Source organism: Pelmatolapia mariae, linkage group LG17 (genome assembly GCF_036321145.2).
Source record: "Pelmatolapia mariae isolate MD_Pm_ZW linkage group LG17, Pm_UMD_F_2, whole genome shotgun sequence".
Taxonomy (NCBI): Eukaryota; Metazoa; Chordata; class Actinopteri; order Cichliformes; family Cichlidae; genus Pelmatolapia; species Pelmatolapia mariae.
The window spans coordinates 10477319-10502009 of NC_086242.1; the positions used below are offsets into that span (position 1 = coordinate 10477319).

Below are 24691 nucleotides of genomic sequence, written 5' to 3' on the forward strand. Positions count from 1 at the left end.
TGTGCATGCAGAAAGAGTAAAAGTTTCAGACGAACATTCTGAAACTTTCTTGCAATTCCCTACGGCTTTTTGATTCATCCAAATTGTTGGCACTTTGTTGCAGTTACTAGACTTTAAAGATGCCCTCATGAGGACTGACTCTCAGATTTAAGACTGTTCAGGAAGGTTCACTTATCCAAATCATGTTTGAATTTGTTCTTTGGCTATTTCATTTACAGAAATCTTTTTAAAGATGTCATATGGGCTACGCAATATATTTCAATACTGAAATATCAATTTTTTTCTAATAATCATTCCCTATCCTTATCCACTTGTCTACATAGGTTTCAGATGCGTTCTTGGTTTATGCAACATCCTAAATCTAACTAAATTAGACTAGTGCAGGTGATGGTTTCTTGACTTAGCCTAAGAATTGAGGAACTTGTTCCTCAACTCTAAAATGATACACCTTTTTAAAATTTACCTTCGTTGCTATAATTGGTCATTATTATGGTTTGATACACTGAATAAGCAACATTAGAAAGCATCTATATATAGCAATCTATTACTGAAACTCACACACACTGATATATTCTCAGTGCCATCAGCTGAGTCTAAAATAAGTCTTTGATTATTCAACTATCAAAACATAACCAATGCCAGATGTGAGACAACAGCTTCAAAGTTTGCTTCTTTATGAGAGACACATGAGAGAAAGAAAGCCTTTGACATTTTATTTGCTTTACACTTTATAGAATATTTTATTACCACAGTAATCTATGCTCCAACTTTAATGTATGTATCTTGTGCATTTGTATATCACGAGCCTATTAGTTGTAAAAAAGTGGCTGTAAAACTGCAACCTTATATGTGTGTGTGTGTGCCTGTGTAGTGAAGGGAGTGACCCACACACACTGACACAACCTCTGATGTGGTCTTAAGGCTTTGGCAACTTTCTGCCAAATACCAAGCCAATAAAGCATGTTCAAATTAATTAAAAGGGATTTTTACTCACGGGTTGTACATTGTTTTCAGCGTTATTTAAACTATTCTTTAAACTCAGTTTTGTTTTATTGGAGCCACAGTTATTCTTCCCAGTATTTGACTGATGACATGTTGATTGATCGTCTCTGGAAAAGTACATTTATTTTCTGGTTTTGCAATAAAGTAAAGTGTTGGAGGAGAGTGGACGGAGAGGGGCTGTTTACAAAAAAAGACAATGAACACGGCTGGCAGCTGTAGAAGCGCTCTAGTTACAACACCAACAACAATAACAACAAATTCAGAATAAAAATACTAAACGTTCATGCCAAGTAAGCGGACTGAAAGGAGCTTCTCCACTTGGCTTCCCTGTGTTTCCTGTGTGGTCCGCTCAAAGGGTTAAAGCCCAAAGTGAACTGAATTGTAAGAAGTTGGTTTCCAAGGGAAACTGTTCGCACCGTTCCAGCTGAGGCGGGACAAACCAACTGTGTGACACGGAGGGGGTAGGGGTGGGTCGATAAAATAGCGAATTAATTTCAAGCTACATCTGCTATTAAATCATTGTAAGAACGTTTCGGTGTAACGACCTGTTATTAAAATGCCCGTAGTAACGGTGGTTGTCGTTAAATACATTTTAAAGAGACGAGGGTGATATTATTACTTCCCTCCACCCCTTCGGTACAGCTAGAGTGCTGGGGTCCCTGCCAAGTCGGTTTGAAAAGAGCAGACAAAGGCTTTGAGCCCAGGACGCCCCTCTCTCTCTCTCTCACTCTGCCTATAAAGCCGCTCCAACTCTATCTTTTTTGCTTTTCTACCATGGGGTCGCTTCTTAATACGTGTCGGTAAGCGAGTTGGTTTTGTTTTTACTTTCTTAATCTGAAATGTATGACCGTCTGGATCCTCGCACGGCGGAGAGAGGAAGGCTTTTTGTAGGTATAATACAAGGAAGCGTCGTCTGAGAGAGGGAGCGAGAGGGGGAAGGATTGACGCTTTTCCTCCTCTCCTCCTCCTTCTTCCTTTCGCCCCCTCTCCTCCTCTTTTTGGCGGAGAGAGGGGTTGAGGCAGGAATAAACGCTCTTTTTTGTTGTTTTTTTCCCCCTTTTTTTCTTTTTTAATACATTTGAATCCTACTGCGCAACCAGACCGGATCACGTGGCACTGGAGGGAGTTTGATCGATTTTGCACAGTTCAGTGTGAGAAAAAGAGAGAAACACACAACTCCAATTTCTTCTTCTTCTTTTTTTCTTTTTTTTACTTCTGTGGATAGCTGGGACTGTTGATACTTTTGCATTTTGTGCGAGAGGAGGGTGTGATTGAGTTGAGTCTTCTGTTTTTCTTTTAAGCCTTGGAGGTGTGGAGTATTAATTTTTATATGCCTGGGTTTTGAAAAACAATGGAGACGCACATTTCGTGCCTCTTCCCAGAAATTTTGGCAATGATTTTCAGTTATCTGGACGTGAGGGACAAAGGCAGGGTAGCCCAAGTGTGCATCGCTTGGAGGGACGCATCCTACCACAAGTCAGTGTGGAGGGGGGTGGAAGCCAAGCTGCACCTCCGCCGGGCAAATCCCTCCTTATTCCCCAGCCTCCAGGCCAGGGGCATCCGGAGGGTCCAGATCCTGTCTCTGCGCCGCAGCCTGAGCTATGTCATCCAGGGAATGCCAAACATCGAGTCCCTCAATCTGTCCGGCTGCTACAACCTCACGGATAACGGGCTGGGCCATGCGTTCGTGCAGGAGATCCCATCACTTCGGGTTTTGAACCTGAGTCTGTGCAAGCAGATAACAGACTCTAGTCTAGGGAGGATTGCTCAGTATCTGAAGAACCTGGAGGTGCTGGAGCTTGGTGGCTGCAGCAACATCACCAACACTGGGCTTCTGTTGATAGCCTGGGGCCTCCACAGACTCAAGAGCCTCAATCTGAGGTCCTGCAGGCATGTCTCAGATGTGGGGATTGGACATTTGGCGGGCATGACCCGTAGTGCAGCAGAGGGCTGCTTGAACTTGGAGTACCTGACCCTCCAAGACTGTCAGAAACTGACAGACCTGTCACTCAAACACATTTCCAAGGGGCTGACCAAGCTCCGGGTACTGAACCTGAGCTTCTGTGGGGGGATCTCAGACGCAGGGATGATCCACCTCTCACATATGACTTCCCTGTGGAGCCTCAACCTACGCTCCTGTGACAACATAAGCGACACGGGGACGATGCACCTTGCCATGGGCACCCTAAGACTCTCTGGGCTTGATGTTTCGTTCTGTGACAAGATAGGGGACCAGACTCTGGCGTACATCGCTCAGGGGTTGTACCAGCTCAAGTCCCTGTCCCTGTGCTCGTGTCACATCTCCGACGACGGGATAAACCGGATGGTGAGGCAGATGCACGAGCTGAGGACCCTTAACATTGGACAGTGCGTGCGCATCACGGACAAAGGGCTGGAGCTCATAGCGGACCACCTCACCCAGCTGGTGGGCATCGACCTGTATGGATGTACCAAGATCACCAAGAGGGGACTGGAGAGGATCACACAGCTCCCCTGCCTTAAAGTGTTGAACCTGGGACTCTGGCAGATGACAGAGAGTGAGAAAGTGAGGTGATTGGAAATGCTTGGTTTTTTGTTTTTGTTTTGGGAGTGTGTGTTATTTTTCTTTTTTGGATGGAGACAGAGCAGGAAAAGGGAGGGATGTGTGGGCAGAGGAGTTTCTTTTCTTATTTAAAAAGAGAGAAATCCTTCCTTTTTTCCCTTCTGTGTAAGGTGTGCTTCTCCCATGTGACCAGGATGTATGCTCAAAATGTTTTATTTTTCTTTCTGTTGGCCTTGCAGGACTGAAATCAGTGTTTGACTCCAATATTCAGCCTGGCAGAAAGCAATTCAAAACTTCTGTCATGAGCTCACGAAAATCCGTGTTAAACGCAATGTTTTGATCTCAAATCGAGTTTTAAGACCTCACAAAAACTGGACTTGGGACTAGAGTAACTTCAGCTTGTTTGCCAGATTTTGTTTCCAATCAGGTGTCGTTTTCCCTAATGGAAGAATCGGCTTCTCTTCCTGACACTTGCTTCCAGAAAATTCTAGATGCGAAAACTTGCATCCATCCTTAAAAGTCAAAAAGAGAGGTTTTAAAACTTCAATGTGGGACTTTTATTTTTGCAGTGAGTCTGAGGCATTTACGACTAATCTCCGCTACAGCCATCACGCCTAAAAAAAACACAAAAAACAAAAAAAAACCAACACACACACAGACACACAAAAAACATGTGGCTACCTCGTATGTGGTTATTTTCAAAGGGTGTATACTGTTAAGAAGGAAAGAGAGACTGGGAGAAAATGTGCCTAAAGGGACTTGTGTCTGCCCCCTCCCCCATCCCTCCATCGCCTCTCTCTACCCTCCCTCCCTCTTCCCTGAGCAGAGCTAGAGAAAGGAGACCAGGACACAATCTAACTACCTTTGTTAATTTACCCCCATAAACAAGAGCAATTTCCCAGAGAGAGCCACGAGAGGGGGAAAGGGGAAGGCGGGCTGTCAGATCCAGTCAGAGAGTGAGAGGACGTCGCTTTATGCAAAATACATTAAAAACCTGCTTGAGTGCAAGAGCTTTTTATATTGTTCAGTTTTTCCTTCCTTTTTTTTTTTTTTTAAAGGGATAAAGTCCAACTTTACACCCTTTTAGAGATGCATTGCATTCAAGCTTTGATCAATATAAAGGAGATGCGATTGCAAGCCTATACCTGTAGTGATTCTATAACGATAGATGCATGTTAAAGGTATGATCGGACCATCGTTAAAAACCCAGTGTATGTCCTTACAGGATTATTAGGCTGTAGGTATTTTTGTTGTGAAAGGGATGCTGGTGGAGATAAATGTCAAGTGAATGTTGCTCAGAGCGTCGTACTTCAAATTGAAGTGATTTCTATATCTTAGCCTTTATTCGTGGAAACAAATCAGGGTTCGTGGCTTTTCTTTTCCCACGTTTATACCGACACATTCATATTCATGTTGCTCTCACCGGTATATAGAGAGAGGAGGAGGAGGTTTTTTGTTTTTTTTTACCCTCTTCTTTTTCCTACCATCTCTCACCCTTCTCCCCCTGAATAAAAATACCCCAAATCCATTTTGAGACATGCTTAGAATAAGGAGTAATCGATTATTTTTCTTTCTCTCCCTTCCCGTCTCTGGTTACAAGCAGAATGCGTCTCTCTCACTCACTCACCCTCTCTCCACCTCGCTATTCCCCATCTCTCTCTCACTCTCTCTCTCTCTCACACACACACGCATTTAGGCTGTACACACATGCACACACGCGCACGCACACCGACGCCAGTGTGTGCGCGTTTTAATGTAATGCAATGACCTGCTAGAAAATTAATCTACGGATGTGCGTCCTGCTGAAAAAGCTGTGTGTGAGTGAGTGTGCGTGTGTTTGACAATAAAAAGATGTACTGTATATTATGTGTTTGTAAAGAGAAAAAAAAATGCAGAATCCCAAAATTAAATTGTTTTATATTCTTACGGTTAAAACAATTAAAGATATTTATATAATGAACGAACGAGAGCGGTGTGGATTACTTTTGTGTAGGTGTAGCGCTTCATTGTTTTCTGTTTTGTTTTGTTTTGTTTTTTTTGGAGGGGGAATATAAAAAAATACCCACAAGGTATTTTAATCTTGTTTCCCATAAAGACAATCACAACTGCTCTGCTCTTGTCCTACAAAGATATATTCCATATTCAGGCACATTTAAGACAATGAGGTCTCTTATTTTCATACATTACTCCCAATAATCGCCCACGCATCTCTGAGCATTGTCCCTCATCAGTCCTGTCTTGCTTCTCAAAAGGGCTGAAAAAATTTCTCTTGTGTTGTTTTATTATTTATGAGCAGATTCAAAATGGATGCTTGCCGTCTTGATTTGGCTGCCAGGGCCTGTGTAATTAATTATCACCAAGGCGTTTATTGCAGGAAACTGTTCTACCCTGCTGATTTTTTCTAATCATAAACGTCTGTTTTGTTTTCTTTTTTGTCCTCTATAACGCTACCAAAAGGTGTTTGGCTTAACTGAGTTCCAGATGCAACTCTCAGGGTTTTTTTTTTTTTTGGGGGGGGGGGTGTATTTGGTGGATTTCCTGGTTTAAATGAAAGGTTTGGGGCATTTAGTCTAGATCCTTTTCTCAGTGTTTTACTTCACATGTGGCAGAGCTGCGTCTGTGCAGCTGCATGTGCGGCGTAATGAGATCTAAAAGTTGGTTAGAGCAGATCTCCCTCTTCTCTGCTTTCCATCAGGACGTGTCCTGTGTGTGAAGTGACACCACACACACACACACACACACACACACACACACACACACACACACACACACACAGGGGGTTGCCAGGCCAGTCAGTAGCCATTGTCTCCCTTTAGAAGTTAGAAAGGCAGGTTTGGGTGCTTTTTTTTTTCTTCTCTTCCTCTCTTTCTCCTCCTCTTGTTCAGTCACGCATACCAGATCCTAGACCAGGCAAGAGACCCCTCTCCCCCCTTACTTTGCCCCCCCTCACTTACCACCATGCACACACACACACGCACACACACACACACACACACACACACACACACACACACACACACACACACACACACAGACTGCTTTTTAGCATTCCACACCATCATTCAAAGCATTTAAGCATTCTCACTCCCCTGACTCTCTGTCCATGGGGATTTGGGGATAAAGGCCAGCAGAGGGATTGTTGACCACAGGGACAGAGAAAGACAGAAAGAAAGACACACACACACACTCACAGAATGCCAGTGTTTGCTGTTTCTTAAGTTTGCTTTAGCTGGCCTTTGGTCTTGTGCAATAACGCTGCAACCAGTGCACACTGAGATGTGGAAAAAAGAAAAGGAAAAAGAGAGACACAGTCTGTGACATTTTGAGCAGCTTTGTCCCAGAAGCATCTCAAACCTGTTTGTCAGCCACAGAATGACAGGACCTATGAGCTACTGTTGCTGATGTAATTTGACCCTGCATTAGTGTTGCTTTAAATCTACCAGAAAATGTGTGTTTATGTGCTAGATGCCTGAGTTAGATTAGGAGTTCCTACATGCTGCAGCAAGGCGACATGAAGCCATAGGAGTAAAGTAAAAGAGGTGTGACACTGAGATAAACTGTAGCTTGGATGCTGTTTAATGAATAGAAGTGGGAGACGTACAACGCAGCTAATTGTTTCTTTATCGTTTGACATTTGTGCATGCAGACCTTTACCGAGCAGATACGGAAGAGAAGGTCATATCGTGGGTTTCTACAGAAAGGTCGGCAGGCTGAAGTGTTGACTGACGAAGATGCAATCAGCTACATTCAAATGATAATGCAATACTTTATTAATCCCTACAGGGAAAATCCCTTTTTGTCCACTACACTCCATAGGGAGGTCAAAGGTCAGACTCTGCTCCTGAGCCCCCCGCTGCTGGGTGCTACTGGGGGACACACGAACACAGTGAAGAGCCATCATGCTTTAACATTATATCTGCTTGCTCCTCACTGTTTTGCTGTAAGTCCCTGGAGGTTGTGCGGAAGAACTAAGAGGCATCGGCCCTTCCTACTTTAAAATATTGAAGGTTTTCTTCTCAATTAAAAACAAAATCTCATCAATAATTTAGGAGAATACAAACATGAATGTTATTGTACAGAATGACTCAATTTGCATTTCGAACAAATAGAGAGAGAGCTGAGTGAGTTTAAATCCTGGGTGTTCAGCATTATGTGCTTAGTAGGCATGATATATCACTCTGTGCATAGACTGCAAGTACAAAAACCAGGTTATGACTGCACACTCTCCTTTAGGACAGTTGCACTTCTCTTTGGTAATAACTGTATAAATGCACAGCAGGAAAAGCCGTCCCTCTTCCTGCAGTTTTGGTTCGTTTTTTGCACATGACACGTGCATCATTTATAATCCATCTTAAAAAACAGTGAACAGTTTGGCTCTTGCCTGATCCTATACTATAGGACATGAACTTAGGGTCGCAAGAATGTTAGCTTTTGTGTGAAGAAGCTTGTCTGCTTCAGTTAAAGTCAATTAAAACTGCATACTAGCTTACAAATTAAAATAGCTGTAATTTCCACATCCAATCCAAAGTCCTATCTTCTATGGTTGCTTAATGATATAATCTCTCTTTAGCCAGCAAAACCAAATGTCCAGACATGATTGATCCACATGGCTAACAAAGAGGAATTTACAGCTTCAGAATAACATTGAGAGCCACTGCTATGCTTTTAAGCTCTACTTATCCTTGTTGATGAATATCACAAAAGGCTGACTACCTGACTACCACCACTCTCCTCAGGTTTTCACTTTGTCGTGGATCCTAAAGGTTCAGCATTGCGCTCGGGCAAAAGAGCGTGTGCACTGTAGGAAGCTAGGATGAAAAGGACTTCATGTAAAGAACATATTGTAGCTTCCTCTCAGTGAGATTGTCTCTTCCCCCTCACAGATCCTGCCTGCCTGCCTGCATGACTGACAGCTCCCAAACAAAGTTACTTCAAATTCAAAAACTTACAGGCACTTAAATCAGACAAAACCAACATTTCTGCTGCATATAGGTCACTGAGAAAACCTTTTCATACTATTCATAGTGCTGTTTTTGCTTTTGAAACCTGTTTTGTGTGTGTGTGTGTGTGTGTGTGTGTGTGTGTGTGTGTGTGTGTGTGTGTGTGGCCTGCAAGTTGTAAAAGTTGAACTGTGACTTGTCACGTTGCGCTCTGAACCACATTTCCTGTCAGGTGGAGAGGAACGGTGTTATGTATGTGTGCTAGAGTGTTTTACTGCTATCATTAAAGGAATAGTTCGCCATTAAAAGGCGAACTGGGGTTTTTCACAACAAAGCAGCAGGGATATTAGCAGCGGAGTGTTACTGCCCTCCCCCACATGCCTTTGGCTGCAACAGCTTCTTGTCTGTCTCTCCCGTCTGCTGTGTTGTCTGTCTGTCTGTCTTTCTGGCCTGTTTTTAGATCTCTGCCTGTCTGCTGGTCAGCTTTCATCCTCGCCTTTTTTTCTTATTCTTCTTGTCAACTTATTTTGAAGCCTTATTTCCTTCCTGTCTCCTCACGTCTCTATTTCCCATTCTTATCTTACCTTTGTCATTCTCTTTTCACCACCAACTTTATTTCTCTTTTTCCTTTAGTGCTCCTTTCTTATCTTTCTCAGTCTTCACCCCCCCTTACAATTCCCATTTCTTTCCCCACCATCCCTGCCTCCTTCCTCCTCTTTGTGGCACCTGGTGTTGAGGTGTCGCTGAGGTACAGTGGACTGCTCTACCGTCTGCTGTAGAGCTGTCCCTGGGGCCCTCAGGGGCTCAGTGTGTCTATGTGCTTCAGGAAACTTTTTTTTTAAACCAGCAGCTCCAGTCAAGAACATTTACCACTGCTTCTGATTTAGGCATCCATGCACATACTGTACACACTTTTCAGAACCAGTGTTGGTCAAAAATAGCATTAAAAGAGCAGAGGGGGGATGGTGTGGTTTTATTGTAACTTACTGGTTTTAAAGCTGGCATAGTCAGGGAAGAGGCAGAGAAGCGGAAGAAAAAGCACCTCTGTCCGACAGTCTGCTGTAGTCAGCACCCAACCTGTAGATAGGAACAGCGGCAAGGCAGTAAAGCAGAGAGAGGAAGATAGAAAAGTAGAGAAGTGGTAAAAATTGAGGAGGGGAACGGGGAAAGAAACAGATGAGAAAAAGTTGAGGTTGGTGAGAAAGAGAAGGAGAGGGAGAGAGGAATCTGTGAGTCACTGTTTAACTGTGGGTTGCAAGAAGTCGGCTAGCCATGTTAAAATACCGTCTGTGCGCACACACACACACACACACACGCTCCAACAATATCTGGCACAACACACACGTGTGCACACACATATTAAAATGACCTATGTAAAAGAATAAAATAAAAAAACAGTTCTGCTTTTTTTTGCCCAGCAGACCAGCTAATTATTTTCACTTGGGCACAAGGCACACACACACCTCTGCTGCACATTCCTATCAAAGGAATGAGCTGCTTTTCTACAAAGGTAAGACTTTAGGGATAAGTCAAAAGAGTTTTTTTCCACTTCTGAAAATCTAACTTTTACAGGAAAAGAAGGAACACTGACATTATCCAACCTGTAACTGATGAATTAGTGAAAAACCTTCCTAACAAATGAATTTGATTATTTTTGCCTGCTAGACAGAGGTGGGTCTGTGGTTCTAACTGCTCTAAAGACACACATCTAACATTTTCATGTCTTCATCATTTACATTTTTTTAAATTTGGTTTTCGACTGCAGCAAATGTCTGCTTTTATTACGAGCCAATCAGCTGATTAAGGTATAATTTCCTAGAGGTGCTAAAGGTAAAATAATGGGATCACCAGACAGGATCCCATTATTCCTTTGAGGAAAACAAACAAACTGGAGAAACTCACTGATAAAAATCTTAGTATTTATTATTAGGCAAAACGTCTTAAGTTTTATTAAGAAGAATACTTTTCAGGGACAAGAGGTAGAATCTAAATCTGAACATTTCACCTCAAATTATCACAATATGCACGGAGGTCAGGAGAAAGGTACAACAGTGAGTACAGCGATCTTGTCAGAATTGACAGAATTATGGATGCAGAAAAAACATCAAATTTTGATGTTCCAATACCATCTGGATTGATAACAGCTTCATCTTTCAGAAAGCAATGATCTCAAATGCACTTGCAGTGTAGTGTGAAAAAAAGAAAATAATCAGCAATTGTCCTCCCGTAGCTGGACCTCAACATTATTGAAGCAGTGTGGGATCATCTTGAGAGACAACAAAACAGAGGGCAGCCAACATCCAAAGAAGAGCTTTGAATGTCCTTTGAGAAACCTGAAGAATTATTCCTGAAGACTATTTAACGAAAGGTCAAAGTTTGTCTAAGAGGGTTTAGGGTGTGTTGGAGAATAAAGGTGGTCAAGCAATCGCAAACATTGACCTTCAAGCTCATTAGAGTTGTACAAACTCTGTTTTCGCCTTCTATACTGTACTTCCAGGTATGTTCGCACATGCTTCAATAAATCTGTGCACTTACTTTCCAAATTTTCTAGCAAAATATAAAGAAATGAAGTGTAACTCAAAACTTTTGCACAGTACTGTAACACACTGCTACTTTGTAGTGAATCCTCTGGGGACAATAAGTGCTTCCACTGTTTTATGCCACTGCACACTTGTTGCATTTGAGATATTTCACTGTGCACAAATTGGGTGACTAAACAAAAGAGCTACATTGCCATATTCTGGTAGTGTGGCGTAAAGGATCAATTCAAGTTATGCAAGCACTCAGTGACACCCAAGATGGCGTGTTATTGGCTCCCCAGCTGTCAAAACCCGGACATATTCAACGTATGATTAAAATAAAAGAGCACTTTTTGCATATTTGATAATCATTTCACAGTGACTAAAGCAATAAATCACTCTTCAATCTTAGATCCTCTGGGTGTTCAACTTTTTATTAATCTCCCACATGCTGTTATCAGGTCATATACCGCTGTGGGCTCTTTGAATTTTCAGTCTGTCATCATCACCATTATGGCTATATAGTACAGAGTTTTTATATAGATATTTAAGCATGAGCTATGTTAAGAAAATGATCAGCGTCGTTACATTTGCCAGACAAGCCATTCTGTGCTGTTTTCCGACAGATTGGATAAGGAAAACAACACACTAAATCTTTCATTTTAAACATAAGATGTTGCTTTATTCAAAATCAAAACATGGACGTCGTCGCTGAATCTTTTATGAAAGCCTTGGCAATTACAATCGGAAGACTGAGAATTATGCAGCATGTGATGCTGACTTCTGCTCCCTATTTCTGCTTCACACGGAGAACGGCAGGAAGGAGGCGAAGGACAGAGAGAGGAAGAGAAAGAGGGAGAGAGCGAGAGAGAGCCTTTCTTTGTCTTGATGTGAAACCACGTGAAGCTCTGACAGAAATGTGACAGATACCTGCAAAGTCAAAAACCAACAGGCTCGCACTCATTCTAATTTGTCAGGTGAGACAGTGTGTTGGGAGCGTGGGTGGTGTGGTGTGCTTGTGTGTGCTTGTCTTCCCGCATACGTATGATTGAAGGCCCGCGTGCATAATGCATGTGCGTAGACACTCGCTTTGTGTGTGTGTTCCTCTCTGCCAGCTCTCCGTACCTTCCTGTCAGTTGAACTTGTCATTCAAGCATCAATAAAGTGAAAACTTTTTCTTTCTCTTTATTTTGTTAAAAAAATTTGTCATGCTTTTCTCAAACGCGGGAAACGGGCAGAAAGGGAGACAGAGAACTGCAGCAACAGTTGATGGGGTTTAACACGTGTTTGACAGGAAACACTGTGCAATGGAGCAGATTTCACTCCATTAAAATGACTTTTCAGAGAAGTTTTTTTGGGGGTGGGAGTCTTTAGAGGGCAACAGAGGGCAGGAGGAAGATGCTGAAAGTGATGCCATCACTGGCAACCTGCGGTACTGCAGACAGTGAAACATGTATTTAACAATGTAGAAACGGCATGGCAGGAAACCTTAAAATGCATATATTAGACATTTTAAATGTCCCTAAAAGTCATGCGTTATGTTTTAAAAGCCAGTAGCGCAGAGAGTTCAAACTGCAGAGGTGCAATAGCTATGAAAAAGAAAGAGAGAAAAAAAAAGATTCAGGCAAGTTTCTTGGAGTATGGGCAGTTTTTCACCAGAGAGCGCAAACATGTTGAGATCCAAAAATCTATATTGATGCCATAGCTACTAAAATTCAAGGCTGAAAAATAAAAACACAACAAATCTCCTCAGACTTTAACATCAGAGGTGTGGAGACCAGCTTTCTTTGGCATTTGTGGTCTTGATAAAAACCTACAACTCCTGTCAGAGGTGACTGGTATTACAATAGTAATCACGAGCTTTCCTTCTATAAAGGAAGTTAAAAAAAATACAAAATACATGCACACTGTGATAAAGGCTGGACTCAGATGTATGCATTGACTGTTAATGCTCTTGTGAAAGTGAAGTCAGCAAAGTTGGGATTGACTAGCTCTCACTGAGAAGGGAATTAAGCGTATTTGTTTTAAGAGGTGCTGGCTCACCTACACTGAAGGTTTCTAAAGGGCAAGGTTAGGACGCTCTAAAACCCTTTACACAAACTGGTTCCACTATATGATTAGGCACACACACATACACACACAAATCACATCTTCGGAAGATCAATACATCAAACCTTGTTCGCTGAGAGATAGAAAAGCAGCTGCATCAAATATACAGAATCCACTAAATAAAGAATGCAAGCTATGTGCAAAAGTCCTGTCAAAAAGAAGCCCGTCTAGCAGCGGTCTCAGAGGATGAGCAGCAGTCTCTAAACTGCTTTTCAGAAGAGGACACAAGACAAATGCTTGGGGTGGGCTCAGACCAGCATTTCACAGCAACTGACTGGGGAAAAAAAAACAGTGCGACTGACTGATAAATCCATGTTTATTTTGAGAATAAAGCCAGTAACAGATGGGTTAGGAGAGATAATAATACAGCAGTTTATTGAACCCAGACTGAATGCTAAAATCTGGGTATGTTTTGCTACTCTGGAGCTGAACACCCACAGCGACCGGACTGTGCTCCCACTCCCCACCTTCACAGCAATCGTGTTTGCATCTTTGGGAGCATGATGCACACTAAGAAAAGCAATTCCAAACTCTTCAAGCTTTGCAAGAACTCTGTGACACTGTTGACACTGTTGTTCCTCCAAAGCCATCATAGCTTTATAACATATTTATAGGTGCACGTGAAGACTATGGTAAGCCAAGCCTTCAGGAAGCTCTTACCATGGGTTATCTGGTTGTGCACGAAGGGGAAAGCTCGAGTGAATGCTGTTGTTAAACAAAAAGGCTGGGATACTGAATAGTAAGATACAGAAAAAGACCAGGATGATAAAAAGCAAAAGGAACCCTGAAGTGATCCAATCACAAGGGAATTCTTAAAAATTAGCCTGCGGAGGTCTAAACTGGTTGAACTTCAGAGTACTGGTCTATCCCTGTTCATTTCAATTAACCCTGGAAGTGGACATTTAAACCATAAGAAAATCTCCATCAAACAGTTATTTAATATTCAGTATATAAAGGCATTATTGAGACAGAGGAGTGCTCTTATCTCCCTGTAAATGAATTATAGTTTCCCAATTTGCATGCTGAGCGAATTTAACTCAAAGTGCCTCAGACTCACCAGAGTGAGTCCACCAGAGCTGTAATGTCCCTGCTGATAACCAGCCTGTCAACTCAGGATTTGGTAAACGCTTGATTCACACTTTATAAGAAATATGGGGGTTTTGATTGGTTTCTATGTGTAGGCGTGCGTGTGTGGATCTGTAAGAAGTCCTATGGGAGGAAAAGAGATTCACACTGGAAATCTTTCCGACTGTTTGCACTTGTCCAGCCTTATTGCTGGACCTTTGGGTTTTTTGTGTGGAAACAAAGTAAAGCTGTAAGGCTTTAAATATTACAAAATGCTATTTAAATAATTTATGTCCTTGGAATGTTTTATTTTGAAAAACAGCTATACAAACGTCACTCTTTTCCAAGTTTTTCAAGACATCCATTTTTTAATAGCTCAGACAATACGTTTGAGTAATGTCTATTTAAATGGAATATATTTCTATTTGCATAACAATAATATTTATATTAGTTTTTCTTTGGTGGTTAGCACCATCGCCTCACAGGGTTTGACCCCATGAACTAGCTGGGGCGTTTCTGTTTGGAGTTTGCGTGCATGCACCCGCACTCCAAAGACATGCATGCAATATTAGGTTAATTGGTGATTCTAAATTGGCCGTAGGTGTGAATGTGAGCATGAATGGTTGCCATAGATTGGCAACCTCTCCAGGATATACCCCTCCTCTTGCCATATGACAGCTGGTATAGGCTGAAATTGTGACCCTGAGTTGGCTAAGCAGAAGAAGATGGATAGTTTCTCTTATTTCTTTTTTCAGAAAAATACCACATGCGGTCAGTGTTGAGAATTTAAGTCAATACTGGTACCATAGATACCAAAATTCAAGACCAGGCTGGACAAAACCTAAAACCCGTCAGAGGAAATGAATATTCTGTCACTCTGACAAAGGGTGTAATTCTTCCCCAAATAATAGCAATTTATTACAAACATTTTGATCAGAATAATTGCAGCTCATTGCAATAAAGGATGGATTGAGATGCATGGCAGCAGGTGAGTGATGGCAGATTTATAATATATATCTTTCGAAATATCAGTTGAAACATATGAATTGATATGGTTCAACTGATATGATCAAACTTAAAGAAACCCGCCTTACCAGGTTTGTTACCGGACAAAGAGTAAATTAGGCAGCGACATACAAGTGTATACATGATTAGAGCTCGAACTACGTGAAAGAGAAAATAGATATTCTAAAAAGAGACTAATGTAAGAGTGAGAAAGAGATATGGGAAGGGGAGTGAGAGAAGATAAATAGAGAAACTGAGCGTGGAATACAAAGAGGAGACTGTGCGTGCGTGTGTGAGTGCACCAGGTGCGTATCTGCAGTCCCCAAGGTCCTTCTAGCTGTCTTCTCCTATTGATTAGTTCATATTGATCTGGCCTGACACACACACACACACACACACACACACACACACACACACACACACACACACACACAGCATGATTCACTTGATTTAGCCAGGCTTTGACACAGGGGACATGAGGGTACATTGTTAATACACACACACACACACACACACAAACCCCGAATCCTTCCATCGTTTGGCCCTCTTAAAAGGACAACCATCTTCTCTCTTAGACACACACACACACACACACACACACACACACACACACACACACACACACACACACACACACACACACACACACACACGTGCGTATATGTGCTTGACAAGCAGCAAACGTTCACTCTCCCTGTTTACTCATGTGCATTGGTTGTCTGGCAAACAGGAAGGAGAAACAATGAGACTGTACGAGGCAAACTGTTGATAAATCTTTTTGCCTGCTTTTATTCCCTCAAAATTGTTGGACTCTTCATCAAATGCCATATGTACCACTGTATGTTTTGTATGTTGCAGATATGCAATAGTAGCTTAGATGATATCACAGCTAACCCTAACTGTAAAGCTACTGTAATCAATATTTTTAACAAAAAATGTGATTAATCATATTTGTGCCCTCTTTTTTGACAGCAGTGTTTAATTATATTAAGGCTTTCATTTATGTATTTTTTAGGCGTGTGAGCATAGGGGTGCCATTTCATCTTATTTAGCATTAAGTATTAATGACCTTATAAGGGCTTGCTTTGCAGTTTAACTGATAAGTACAGTGCTGTACAAAAGTCACCCTTTATGTCTTTATATTTTGATTCCATGGAGCCAGACTTTCTTTTCATATTTAAGGTGGTATTGAAGAATAGTTCCCCAGGCATTCTGAAAAGCTTTCAAAGTGTATTCACTCATTTTCGGTCTAGTCCTTGTACCTGACTATATTCAGAGGAATGATTTTGATTGTTAAGCTACTTAACACAGTTCTATGAATCAGTTTGAAACCATTTGACAAGCATAAAATAGTATTTTTGCACCAACATGGCACATCTCAGCATGGTGTGGAGTGTGTCCTTAAAAAATTTGAGCAAGGCGAACAAATGGAGGACAAAAGAAAAAAGTGGCAGGCCTGAAAAACTATCCACAGTAGATTAACAGTATCATATGAAAGCTATGAAGGAAATAAAATCCAGCATTGACCTGACACATAACCTGAGGTCTTGCCCTTCAGTTGATCCATCCACTGTTCAGTGAAGCCTCATTAGAAATGACAGAACTATGAATGCAAAAAGGTACTGTCAACTTTTGAACCACCATCTGGAAAGTATCTGATTGGCTACAGCTGGCAACTCCCTGGCAAAATAAAAACGCACAGTGAAACACTACCGGTCATGGATTGGCTACTTCAGAGCTTGTACCTCAACATTATTGAAGTAGTGTGGGATCATCTTAAGAGAGAATAGAACAAAAGGCAGCCACAGCGGCTAACATACTTTATATACATTGGATGCTTATATCATATCTGCTGTTGTAGCCATCAAAATTAGTCATTGCAGATTTAATGTATTTTTTTTTTTTTTCACAATACCCTGATGCTCTGACAAAACAGTTAATCATGATACAAACAAGCAAATGCAAATACAGTCGACTGCGACTGCAATTGTAGCAAAAAGCACAGGTTTGCAACTGTAGGGCCACCAGTGCTTAACAGTGGTTCCCGTTTTCAAACACAAGAAGAAGAAGAAAAAGGCATTCACTTCAAGACAAGGTGCCCTTGAGCAAAACATCTCACCTCCAACCGCTCCTGAGTCGTTTAGTAGCAGCTGCTGAAGAGTGTTTTTTGTTCAGGCCAGATCCCAGTGTGACTGTGTGGAGGTGTGTGAAGGTGAAGTAGGTCTAGGCTCACAAAGAGTTTATGCTTGCTCTGTCTGCGTCTACGGAGATGGAAGGGAGAGGAAATAATGTCAAAAAGGTGAAAAAATGGTGAAGCAAGAGTCTGCTCATCAACAACCCTCTAATGAGAGGGTTTGGTCTGGTTGCAGGCTTCCTGACACATATCAATATGTATACTCAATATGATACACACCACACACAGACACAGCCCCAGATCTTTTAAAAAAATGTATTTGTCCTTCATCCAGCCTCTGTGCTACACTTTCCTTTCCCCCCTCTTTGTCTCTGAATCAGAAGAAACGTCACTGTCTGTCTCTGCCTTTAGTCTTTTGTGTGCATGTACGCATACACATACACCGACACACCAGTACAGTACGTGCACAGATACGCAACCACCTGCACCCACAGAGACTAAAACACACACACACATACACAATCACACACACACGCATAGACTGCCTTCTGCTGCTGTGATGGCTCCGAGCTGTCAAAACACCCTTGCTTTCTCTCCCTCTCTCACCAAAGCAGCTTGACTGAGCTTGTCTATGCAGGTTCACAGAGACTGCTGTCTATCCACCCTCATTCTTTCTTTCCTCACATTCTCCTCTGCAGTTTGCATCTTGATTTTGCTTTCTCGAGCTTTTCAGCCCTTGCCCACATACATTTTAAATAATGCTTTATTGTATGTCCCTGTTTATTGTATTAGGCTATCATTCAAATGTCTCAGTGGAACGTTAAGTGTTCATAAAGGTTTATACTGACTTGTCAAGGTCTTTGCTCACAACACATTCCCGCATTATGTGAAACAGTCACAAAATTGAATCCATTGTTTTGTTTTCCTCTCCCCCCCTTTCTTGCTTACATGGCCACCAACTTTTATCCTCCAGTTTGTATCCATGCATGTGAAGATTTTTTACACATTATTACTCACAATACAGCTTGAAACCTAGTGAGTTTTGGATTTTATTTGGAAGGGCTTTTGCATGTGAGTTGTGCTTTTACTTGCAGTTCGGTTAGGTGTAGGCACCAGAACTAAGACCAGAGGTTTTGGATACAGTGTCACGTTCTTCAAAGCTGTAATGTGCCCCCCTTAGAGAAGCCTCAAAAACATAGACAATGTAGACACAAATCCTTCTTCCCATTGAAATACATTGGAAGGTCGTGACCACAGTGAGGCAGAAAAACAGACGAGGTGCTGTTTACGTGTGAATGTGTAATTTTTCCAATAATGAAACGGTTAAATGGCATTAGAACACTTAAATATGGTCTTTTACGGCCCACCTGTGGTGCAGACACAACCTGGTTATTCTGTTTAGTCTCAGTTTGCACTATGCTGGCTTAAGTTGCTGACATAGTCCATAATGGACACAGATGTTGGCAGCAGGGTTCATGGTGGATGTGCACTGGGTTCTGTTTACACTACACCAGCTGCCTGCCTGCCTATGTGGTTCACCTATGCACAGTCAGCCTTGTTTCATGTAAAGGAGTATCAGCGGTTCCTCTACTTGACATTTATGCCAGTATGATTTAAGTCTGAAAATGCTGCTTAGATGTGGAAACAATGTGCATTCACGTCACTAATTTCCAGCTGAATTTTCAAACCTGTCCACTCCTGGACATCCTGTTTTCCACTCCTGTATTTGTTTCACTAAAAATGTTATCACTGTATGTATGAAATACTGCAGCTTCCCAATGCTACCATTTTATTACAATCCTCTGCTTAGCCTGGTAATCAAACGCTGCTTTATGCAGAGGGAAAGTAAACTGACCACACAGGCATTGATATGGGTTGATGAGATGCCTACCGGCATTCAAAATGAGTTGCTGGTGAGGCAGTTGGTTCCTGTGCCCAGAAGGGCACCTTTCTGCTCACCTCTAGAGGTGAGCAGAAAGGTGCCCTTCTGGGCACATCTTTTTCTTTAGCCTCTCCAAGGATTTGAAAAATAGTAACAAATTGTGACTCGGAGGCATAATTTGTGAGGAAAAAGGTGTGCTTTTAAATTTAGCCACCTTGTTTTCTGCATTACAGGCATCACATTACATGTGTCGAGGCTAGATGAGGCATTGTTAAAGCCTTGCATGCTTATTAAAAATTAATGTAGTACTCAAAATATATAAGACATCAAGGTCATAACACACATGTGACCTGTAAAATCTAGTACAGAGCACACAGATGATTTTACTGCACAAAAAAACATGATGTTAACAAGTCATGTGTGCAAGGCAGGTAATTTTTTTCCCCCTGAAATAGTTCTTCCTGGTAAAATATATGTCTGCTCTCTCCTAGTTTGATTTGCTTCCCTTTTCTTTTCTCAGTCTCTGCTACCACACACACACACACACATACCACACGCAAGTGCTGTGTGTTTGGCCTGCAGCGTGTGCACAGTGGGGAGGAATCAACCGTATGGCAGGCATGAGGACGAAGCCAAATCTGGCTTGTACACATGGTGTGTGGCCGTGTTGCCCTGTGAGTGTGAGTGTATATGTGTGTGTGTGTGTGTGTGTTTAGCTAAAGGCAGCCTGCACTTAAATATATATCAGGGGCAGCGGTTGCCTAAAGGTGAAAGCTGTGTGGTTTTCACTGGAAGGCTGCCGAACGAACGAATGAAAACCACTCTCCATTCCCTCGCCAGCTACTGTCACTCTGCCCCTGAGCAAGGCACTTAAGCTACTGCTGGATAAGAGCAGCAATGTGAATAGAAGCTAACTAGCGTTTCTCATTGCTTAGAATAAAGTTGAATATTTTCTGTGTTACTGATTGCACTCTGATCATGAAAGCTGAGATGTTGGGAACAAATTTATAAACAAACAATGGAAAGATTTTTTTTAAAAATGCACCATCTAAATGGTACTAATCACTAATAATAACCTCTCAGTGCATAGGAAAGCAGTGGCAGGTATAAAGGTTAGACTTGTTTTGTAAACTGCAGACAGTTTGAGTTTGGGTCTTCAAGCTTGAATTGTATTGCAATGACAATAACAAACTAGAACATTTCTGTGTATCTAAATCCGAACATCCATGACAAAAATCCATGCTACCTGCATGGACACCTGCACAAGAAAAACACATGACTATTCTTATACAATCCCAAATCTGATTACAATCAAGTATTTAATTATGCATACAAATGGTAGACAATTTCAAAGCATTACCACTGGTCTGCATGGAGGAATATTAGAGCTTCCTTGAATATACAAATACTGTCTTTGCACTTTCCTTGTGCATGCGTAAAGCGTCAAAACACTTCTCATAAAGCATGGAGAAAGCATGTGTTTCTGCATGCGTGTCCAGGTCTGTGTCAATATATGCTGCCTGCAGGAAAATATGCATGTAATTTAATTGTATGCGCATGTGTGCGTGTATTGTATACTGCGTTTGCTGCCAATATGCAAACACACATTGAGCGCATATGTGTGAGAGCGTCTCGGCTCGTGGTGGTTTTGTAAGTGCATGAAAATCATTTATTCATGTTTCACTCTCTCTGTGTCTCTTTCAGTGTGTGTGTGTTGAATACAGAGTCAATTTTTGTCTTGCAAGCGTGCTCTAATAGCTACTCTTTGCTTACATGCGAAGCTAAAGGTTAGGCTATCATGTCTTTATTTTTGAATACTGAATGGTGTGTTTATGTTCTCCATCTCTTTTCCCTTTTATATCTAATGAATATATATATATATATATATATATATATATATATACACACACACATTTCTTTACCCTAAATCCTCGCCTCTTTGCCCCATCTACTCTTTGACTCCTCTAAATAGCTATCAGAATTGTGTGTGCGTATCTGTGTGTAAGGAAGCTTTAAAAATGCATATATTCTATAAGAGGAAAGAGGAAACAGAGCATGGTGAAAAGAAAAATACAGCCTCTGTGTGTGTTGTCAGTTGACTTGACATCTGATCTTGCTGAGTATGGTAAAGAAGAAAGTGCTGAAAGTACTCTGTGTGGGGGATCCTCTGTGTGTGAGCGAGTGTGTGTGAGCAAAAGTGTGTCTATGGTATTTTGTGGCCTGTATGTGTCCTCGATTCTGTGTGGGTGGTGAGAGGAGGGAGTAAGGGAATAGGGTGTGTGTGATTGCATTTAGTTTAAGTGTCAGCATGCCTTCGTGTGTGTCTGTGTGTGTGTCTGTGTGTGTGTCTGTGTGTGTGTGTGTGTGTGTGTGTGTGTGTGTGTGTGGTGAGCAGGAAGAAGAGAGGGGGAGTCAGGCAGTGAAAGAGAAGCTGAGAGATGGATGGTGGGGAGGGTGACGAGGGAGGAAGAAAGGAAAAGGAGAGCAAAGAAAATGCTGAAGAGAAAGTGATGGGAAAGCAGGAGATAAGATGGAAGGGTGTTATGATGGAAAGAAAGCCAGTGCCCGTTTTACTTCTCTTTCTTATTCCAGTTTATGTTTTAGACTTCTTCACTGTTGTATAAATGTTATATGAACTGCGGATGATATGAATGAATGTTACATAAAAAACTCTCTTTCTTCTCTTTCTTGTTTTGTCTTTTTCAGAAAAGATCTCCCCAGAGTTTCTCCTGACAAATAGACCAGTTTGATGCACACATGAATACACATCACATGTGACCAACTGCTTCTTTATTGTCTACAAGCAGGAGAAATCCTTTTACCTGTTTCTTCTTTATTTGTGTCCTTGTGTGTATTTTATGAGTTCCATCAACAGGAAAGTGTCCCACTGAAGGAAATCTATCAATGTTTAATCTCCTGTGTTCTGAAAACGCACACTTGACAAACAAGAAACAAGGCAAAGTGAGAAGGCAGTGACTCATAACAGCGTAACATATCGAGTACTTGTACCTTTTGGTTAGTTGAACAAAGATTGTGAACATACATGCAAAAAACCGGGGTAAAAAAAACAGGTGAATGCAGGCAAGGCAGGCAAAGAGGAAATTTGCATGTTTCTTCTCTTCTTTCCTTCATTTGGATTGCCGGAACTGCGGTGTTGATCTGTTTCCTGGGTTGTTGTGCTGGCATCATAAAAAGCCCATAAAGTCATCAGTCAGTGTTTAGTTTGGACAACAAGACTTCTATAGGGCTTCTATGGTCATTACAAAGGATAGCGGTTTAAAATGCTTAAAAAAAAAGTGGCTACACTTTTCAGACCTAAAATTAAAACTACAGTCTTTGTTGTCTTTTGTGCTTCTTTCTCTTTCTGCTGTAGTAGTTAGCATTCCAGTTCAAGCGAGATGTTCAGCCAGTTAGTATTCAACCTACGCATAGTGTCATTGTGTAGAGGCAATGCACTGCTGGCTTGTTCAGGGACTGCACAAAAGTGCAGCTCTGTAACCTCCACACTGGTTTAATTCCCATAATCCTCTCAGCAGAAGTAGAAAGCTAGTCAGACAGGCTGGAACCCCCCTGGCAACCTCTGGTCACTAAGGAAAAATGTGTATTCCTTGAGGGGTTGGTGAGCGGTTGCTGGGTAAAATCAGACACAAAAAAGGTGCAGCACCAAAAGCTTTTTGTGATTGTATATGTCACCAGAAAATTGCTGCGGTCACCCCGTCTGCATTAAAGATGCTGACTTGTCTGCAAACAGTTAGTAACTAACCAGCAAGCAGTTGGTAAACTTGAAAAAGTGCAATGCAAATCCGGAACAGAGAGCATTTGCCTACAAAGCAGAAGGTGCACCTTTCCGCTGCAGGCAATGCTTTTCAAATGGGACACTTTTCACTTTGAAGGGGAAAAGTCTCTATTTCCAGCTTGAGTCGCACTCTAAACGTTTCATTAGCAGTCAGCGACTAGTTGCAGAGTTTTTGCAGAGAAGTCTTATACAAACTATAAGTGACTGTGGCAACCTGCTAGCAACCAAGAAATCACAGCCACTTGTCAATATTTCCCTGACTCGCCAGCTTTTCATGACTGGGGCTTTAGCAATCAATATCACACTTTCGTCCAGCAACCACTTGCAATCATTTGGGGAATACAAATTTTTTCCTATACCAGTGGTACCAGAAACTTTAGCCATTGTCCGCAGCTTTGTTAAACTCAGGGCTACAGTGTATGTTTGAGAACAGCATTAGATGTCAGAAAGAAACAAAAGAGAAAACATCTAAAACAAAGCTGATGTGGATCAATCAATAACTGTAATATGTCTATTTGGATTGGTGCTAGAGTGAAAGGTGTCACATCACTTCATTCATCTGCATCTCTCTCATGTGAAGTTTAGCTGGAAACAAAATAAAACAGGGAGGACACTTTGCAATTAAATGCGTATTTTAAAAGGAACAAGAGGGTAATTTTAATCAAAAAGCAAAACACACTAGGGTTTCATGGGCATGTTCTTCCATCCTTCCTTTTTTTCAGAAGAAGGAAGGAAAACACACAAAAAAACATGAGCTGTGAAAGAAAAAAAACGCAGATGTCTGATGTGTTAGAGAGATGAAAGTATGTCACACCACACTGACTGAACATCCCATAGGCTATGTTACTATGGTGCTGACACAGGACTTCAATTAAAGCTAAGAGACCACTGCCACAAATGCATGCAGACAAGACAGTGCAGACAGGCCTATTGACTTGTGTGGCAACACTGTCCTGTCACCACATACAGAGCTACTCTACCTCTGTGACCTCTCTCCCCCCCCTCCCCCCCACCCTCCTCTATTCTCATGCATGTGTGTATGTGACACTTTTCACCTCCTTTTCACTTCTCCCCCACCTCCTCTCCTTTCCTACCATCTCTCATTACTATCTCTTCCCCACATTTTAATCCCGCTCCTTATACGCCCCCTTTTTTTTCTTCCTCCATACAGCTCTATCTTCCCCTGCTGTCTTCCTCTTGCCTCTTCCTTCCTTTCCTTTTTTCCTCTCTTCCTTGCCTTCATCCAATCCTTTTTCGTCTTAAAAGAATTCTGGTCAGGATGAATTGATTGGAGACACAAAGGTGGAAGATGCTGGCATTTGTTTTGACATTTCTGCGCATATAACACACACGCATGCAGAAACCCACATAAATACACGAGTGGCTACATACACAGATAAACCCGTACAAATAAGAGAATGTCTCACCAATCCCCCTGAGAGCACGCTCGAGGAAGAGACAGAGATTTCCTGCTGTGTTTAGAAGCTCTGGCAACACTGCTTCACAGTGATGCCAATAAGTGAGCAGAAAAGAACAAGAGGAAAAAATGCACATATAAAGGGGTACAAAGAGTAGAAATAAGGCTTAGAAAATAGCCACTTGCTCCAGTCATTTACGCTGAAAGCTTTAACACTACGACTTCATACTGACAGTTTCATCCAGCCAACGTATCACTAAGAATACCAAATCAGGGGTTT

General features: G+C 41.7%; 2 protein-coding genes across 9 annotated transcripts in view; one reads left to right on the forward strand and one right to left on the reverse strand.

Annotated features, from left to right (window-relative positions):
• wnt5b (wingless-type MMTV integration site family, member 5b) overlaps positions 1–24691 on the reverse strand; it is a 91861-nt gene that overhangs the window by 36296 nt on the left and 30874 nt on the right. For 4 of the 8 annotated variants that reach the window (XR_010096780.1, XM_063500663.1, XM_063500665.1 and 1 more), the window contains 2 exons: positions 17302–17443; positions 9472–9561 (listed from right to left, as the gene is read on the reverse strand). The exons of 1 other annotated variant lie outside the window; for it this stretch is intronic. Coding sequence is in view for 5 of the 7 variants with exons in the window: in XM_063500663.1 (XP_063356733.1) it covers positions 9472–9489 (18 nt within the window). In the remaining 2 variants the exon portion in view is untranslated. The remainder of the gene's footprint in view (positions 1–9471; positions 9562–17301; positions 17444–24691) is intronic. 3 more of the 8 variants (XM_063500666.1, XM_063500664.1, XM_063500667.1) reach the window with 2 other exon arrangements.
• Positions 1692–5499, forward strand: fbxl14b (F-box and leucine-rich repeat protein 14b). The gene has a single exon (XM_063460393.1). The coding sequence runs from the start codon at positions 2354–2356 to the stop codon at positions 3554–3556; it is 1203 nt and encodes a 400-aa protein (XP_063316463.1). The 5' UTR covers positions 1692–2353; the 3' UTR covers positions 3557–5499.

Coding starts and splice junctions, on each gene's coding strand:
- fbxl14b (XM_063460393.1), top strand. CDS start 2,354: ATGGAGACGCACATTTCGTGCCTCTTCCCAGAAATTTTGGCAATGATT.